The sequence below is a fragment of the Myotis davidii genome, unplaced genomic scaffold (assembly GCF_000327345.1).
Source record: "Myotis davidii unplaced genomic scaffold, ASM32734v1 scaffold577, whole genome shotgun sequence".
Taxonomy (NCBI): domain Eukaryota; kingdom Metazoa; phylum Chordata; class Mammalia; order Chiroptera; family Vespertilionidae; genus Myotis; species Myotis davidii.
The window spans coordinates 1,664,728-1,670,546 of record NW_006289082.1 but is presented as its reverse complement, the minus strand read 5'-3'; the positions used below and the strand labels follow the sequence as shown (position 1 = coordinate 1,670,546).

The following is a 5,819-nucleotide window of genomic DNA, read 5'->3' as shown; positions in this document are numbered from 1 at the left end:
AGTGTGTGTTGGGAATCTCGGGGGGGGGGGGGGGGGGGGGAGGAGAGGTGCCAGGAGTCAGGAGTGCTGAGGACATCCCTCGTGATGGAATGTGGGACAGTGAGCAGAAAGGAGGGCTGAGCAGGGGGGTGGGCATCAATTTCCTAGGAAGTCAGGAACCACCAATTAGAGTTAAAAGACATGGGCAAGGAACAACAATACGTAGTGACTGAAAACATGGATCTTATTTTCTCAGACCTGTCAGTGCCTTAAGGAATTAGCCCAAGTGCAGGTAAGTCAAACACTCTCGTGCCTTCTGCCCAGGCCCAGCTCCCCTGAGAATTCCACCCTCTTTGAGGATTCAGTGACCCATCACTTGGGCTCCATCTTAGGGGTTCATAGGGACTGAGAGCTCAGGGCTGCTTTTCATCAACAAAAAAATTACAATTGCTTTTATTAATGGCTCTGATTTCACATAATCACAGACTTGATTAAACTGAATATATAGTTCTAGGTTAGTTTCTTTTCATTCAAATGTTTATATTCCATCTACACTGAACAATAAACTGAGAAAAATAGGCACCTCTCATGAGACGGTGACTAGCCAGGAACTGGGTGAGGTTTCAAGGGGCCGTTTTCTTCAAGTCGCGAATCTGTTTAATCAAGTAGTTCTTCTCATCAGTGAACTGCTCATCGTCCGTCCTTTCTTTTTGGAAGCTGCTCAGAAACTCAATGAGTTTGGGTTGATTTTTTAACAGAATCTCCACAATAGGCTGTGTTTTGTGAGGACTGGCCACAAACACCTGAAACATAAAGTAACAAATATGGAGATAAGCAATGCATGTCAGGGACAGCATGGATCCCACTTGATCAGGTGGTACCTGTGTTAGTACAATACAGAAAGCCTGGGTCATACTTCCTTTATTAAGGAAAATCAGTAATTCCCCATTCATACCCATTTCCCATACATTACATAAAACTATATTTGATATATTTAAAATTAAATGCTATAATTATATATTTAAGTTATAATTAAATATATAATTACATATCAACAATAATATATTCAACATGTATTTAACACAATATATCCAATATATAATATATTTAATATACTTAATATGTAATATACTCATCTAGCTTAAAATTTAAAAAGGGCAAAGGTGTAAAGTCTTCCTCTCACCTTCCCTCTCCCAGAGGTCACCACTGTTTTCTTGTGTATGTGGACATTTTGTAATTTACAACTGCCCAGGCCCTTCCTCCCAGAGATTCTAGCTCAGCAGATCTGGGCTGCAGGTCTGGCATTCTGTATTTTTATAAAGTTCTACAGAGTCTTATATGTACTCCTGGTTGAAACTGTGATCCTGGACAAATAATTTAGGCATACTATAAAAGGCAGCAAAAACTATAATAGTAAGACACAATCACTCAAAACTATAATATTAATTGGTACAATATTTTGCAATGGACATACTTCCTTGTTAGATGCTACATATATGACTACATGATAGAATACCCATAAAGGTATCAACTCCTCTATAGCTCTCTGGGCTCTCTCATGTTCTCTCACACTTAAAAATGCAGTGTTTCACCACCAGCCCCTCAGCCCCTGCCTCCACGTCCTGTACCTCCAACAGTGCACTCTACTCTCAACATGCTAGGAACAGGATTGCTATGACAGTGGGGACCACAAGGTTGAGTCCTAAAGGATCCCCCAACCCAGCAGTTATGGGGAAGGAGAAAACTACACAAAGATTTTATGAACCACCCGGCCAGTATGGCTCAGTGGTTGAACATCAACCTATGAACCAGGAGGTCATGGTTCAATTCCAGGTCAGGACACATGCCTTGGTTGCGAGCTCCATCCTCAGGGTAGGGCATGCAGGAGGCCACTGGTCAATGATTCTCTCTCATCACTGATGTTTCTATCTCTCTCTCCCTCTCCCTTCCTCTCTGAAATCAATTAAAATATAAATCTTTTAAAAAGATAAGAACCAATGCGGTTCTGAAAGACTGCAGAGATTCAAAGGAGGGAGAGATTACATTAGATTTCTGCGTTTGGAACAGGAAAGGCTCATGGTGTAGGTCAGCGGTCGCCAACCTTTCGGACCTCATGGACCACCAGTGGTCCACGGATCACCGGTTGGCAACCGCTGGTGTAGGTGACATGAGAGCTAGTCTATGAATCATATTTTCTATTTATTCTTTGGGAATTTGCCCATTTCATCTAGGTTACCTAATTTTTTGATGTACAATTATTCATATTATTCTTTTATACTATTTAAAAAAATTCTATAAGGAGATTGAATCAGTAATCAAAACCCTCCTGATGAAGAAAGCCTAGGACCAGGCAATTTTACTGGTAAATTATACAAAATTTTAAAGAATTAACACTAATTCATTTAAAAATTCTCCAAAAAATAAAACAGAAGAGAATACTTCTTAACTCATTCTATGAGGCCAGCAGTACTCTGTTACCAAAACCAGATAAAGAAATCACAAGAAAACAACAGACCAATATCCTTTTATGAATAAAGATGCAAAAACCCTCAACAAAATACAAGCAAATCAAGTCTATCATCATATGAAAAAGGATGATATGCTATGGCCAACTAGAATTTATTCCAGAAACCCAAGGTTGGCTTAACATAATAAAATCAATGTAATATACCACATGTACTAGGTTGAACTAAAAAAGGGCAAAGGTGAAAAGTCCCCTCAAAAGATGAATGTTCAAGTCCCAACCTCAGTATCTGTGAATGTGACCTTATTGGGAAATAGGGATGTAATCAAATTAAGATGAGGTCACAGTGGATTAGGGTGGCCCCTAACCCGATGACTTTTAAGAAGAGGGAAATTTGGACAAAGAGACACAGGGATGCAGAGAGAAAATGCCATGTGAAAATAAACACAGAGATTGGAGTTACACAATAAGCCAAAGAATGCCAAGGACTGCTGGGAACTAGCCGAAGTAGGAGACAGGCATAACATGCATGTTCCCTGAGCCTCCCAAAGGAAGCAACTCTGCTGATCCTTGATGTTAGACTGTAGTCTCCAGAACTGAGAGAAAATAACTTTCTGCTGCTTTAAGCCACTCAGCCTATGGTATTTTGTTACTATAGCTCTAGGATCCTAATATATCACATTAATACAATGAAAGAAACTACATGATCATTTCACTTGATATAGAAAAAGTATTCAAGAAAATCCAACGTCTATTCATTAAAACAACTTAAACTTTCAACATGGGACAAGTGGATATCCACACATCAAACAATGTAGTCAGGCCCTTACCTCACACCATAAGTAAAAAGTAACTCAAAATCAATCAAAGACCTAAATATAAGAGTTAATAAAATTTTTAGAGGAAAATATAGGGGTACAACTTTATGACCTTGGATTTGGCAATGTTTTTTAGCTATGACCAAAACCAAGAGCAACAAAAGAAAAAATAAACTGAACATCAAAATTTAAAAATTTGTGTATCACAGGACACTTATCAAGAGCACAGAATGGGAGAAGATACCTGCAAATCATATATAAGTGTGTAGCATCCGAAATACAATGAAGAACTCCTATAATTCAACAACAAAAATGCAAACAAGCACTGAGGCTGGTTTGGCTCAGTAGGTAGAGCATTGGCCCACAGACTGAAGGGTCCCAGGTTTGATTCCAGTCAAGGGCACATACCCGTTATAAGCTCTATCCCAGACCACCGTTGGGGCACGTGTGGGAGGCAACCAATCGATGCGTCTCTCTCACATCAATGTTTCTCTCTCTCTCTCTGTCTCTTCCCCTCTCTCTAAAAATTAATGGAAAAATATCCTCAGGTGAGAATTAACAACAACAAAAAACAAGCCTTTTTACAAAGGGGCACAGGGCTTGAATAGACACTTCTCTCCAAAGAAGATATACAAATGGCCAATAAGCACATGAAAAGGTGTTCATCATCATTAGTCACTAGTGAAATCCTAATCAAAACCACAGATGTCACTTCACACCCACTAGGCCAGCTACAATTTTTAAAACTGACAATAACAAGTGTTGGTGAGGAAGGGGAGAAACTGGAGCCCTGAACATAATTGGTGGGAATGTAAATGGTGTAGCCTCTGTGTGAATTACCATAACACTGAGCAATTACATTCCTGAGTATATACATGAAGAATTGATAACATTTGTTCAAACAAAAACTTGGACAAGAATGTTCACAGCAGCACTATTCACAATAGCCCCAAGTCCATCAACTAAAGACTGGATAAACAAATTGTGATATATTCATACAATGGAATATTATTAGGCCATAAAAAGGAATGAAGTGTTGATTACATTACAACATGGATGACCCTTGAAGAGATGCTAATGAAAGAAACCAGGCACATATATTGTGAAATTCCATTTATGTAAAATATCTGGAATAGGCAAATCCATAGAGATTGAAAGGAGATTAGTGGTTGCCAGGACTGGAGGTAAGGCCAAATGAGGAGTAATTGTTTAATATATGTACAGGGCTTCCTTTTCGGTGATGAAACTGTTCTAACTAGATAGTGGTGATAGCTGCATAACACTGGAAATAGACTAAATGTCACTGAATTGTACACTTAAATGGTGAATTTTGTGTTATGTGAATTTTACTACAATGAGCTACAATTGTTACTTACTTTAAAAAGTAACATTTACAATGTGACACAAAATGCCTGATGTATTAGTATGTTAGGAAGACACATACTGCAGCCAACTGTGTGGCTCTTCTAATTACCATGCTGTGAAGTTTTAGCTAGAAATTGTCTGGTGTGTCTCTCTCACATCGATGTTTCTCTTTCTCAGTCTCTCCCCATACCTTCCACTTTCTCTAAAAAATCAATGGAAAAATATCCTTGAGTGAGGATTAACAACAACAAAAAAAGAAATAGTCTGGCATTTGTGGTAACTACGTAAGTAACTCCTGACAGCCTTTCTTTTTAAGAAGATTACATATACTGGGCAAACTAAGTTTCTCTGTATCAATCTGAAATAAATGTAAAATGTGTTGGAATTTGCATACAGGCATCATTGGATCAACTCCATTCAATCCATATACTGTACAATAGACCTAAAATGGTTACATTTGTTTTCAAGTTTAAAATTTTTCCTTATTTTTATTTTGTATGGGTTCTGAACTCTGCTGCCTCTAAAGGTAGATGCTGATTTGAGGCAACTAATGCAATACTGCAGGACTCCTTCAGGGCAGCTGGGATACTGAAGGGCCCTGGTCAAGGCTTGAGATGAACCATTTCATAAGGAATGCACTTCTAAATCAAGGACTGGGTTTTAAAAGCAGGCATTAAAAAGAAAAATCCCAAATGCTCTCTTGTATCCATTTTAAGAGTAGGATTGGCGCTTTCTGCTATTACCTGAGTCCTGATCTATCACCCCAGGGAGAGCTTGCCAATCCTGCACTTTCCCCGGGTGGAAAAGCTGCAGTGGGGTTAAGGATAAGGCTTCTTGGTCCTACCTCCTCCCATGCCTCTACATTTACCTTTCTGGCACCTTTCCTTCCTCAGAAAAGCATGGACATACTTCTTGTATAAAACGTTCTGTCTGGGAGTAACCGTAATTCCTCTGCTAGCAAGCATATGTGTTAAAAAGATCAATACAGAGTCTTATTTCTTTAGACTCAGTATGGCACATCTTCTTAATCTAAAGATCAATACAGAGTCTTCTTTCTTTGGACTCAGTATGGCACATCTTCTCAATCTAAGTTCTGTACTATCCACCTTCTTACCCTACTTATCCTCTACAGGGGGGTCTGCAGCACCCTGGTGGAGTCCTATCCGTCCCAAATGTGGGGTTCTCAACGGCGG

General features: G+C 39.2%; 1 protein-coding gene across 7 annotated transcripts in view; it reads right to left on the bottom strand.

Annotated features, from left to right (window-relative positions):
* Positions 1-402: 402 nt before the first annotated feature.
* The window catches only part of CAB39L (calcium binding protein 39 like), a 133,573-nt gene continuing 128,156 nt past the window's right edge, over positions 403-5,819 (bottom strand). For all 7 annotated transcript variants that reach the window (XM_015562323.1, XM_015562320.1, XM_015562321.1 and 4 more), the window contains one exon: positions 403-782. In XM_015562323.1, the coding sequence (XP_015417809.1) occupies positions 603-782 (180 nt within the window). In that variant the 3' untranslated portion in view covers positions 403-602. The remainder of the gene's footprint in view (positions 783-5,819) is intronic.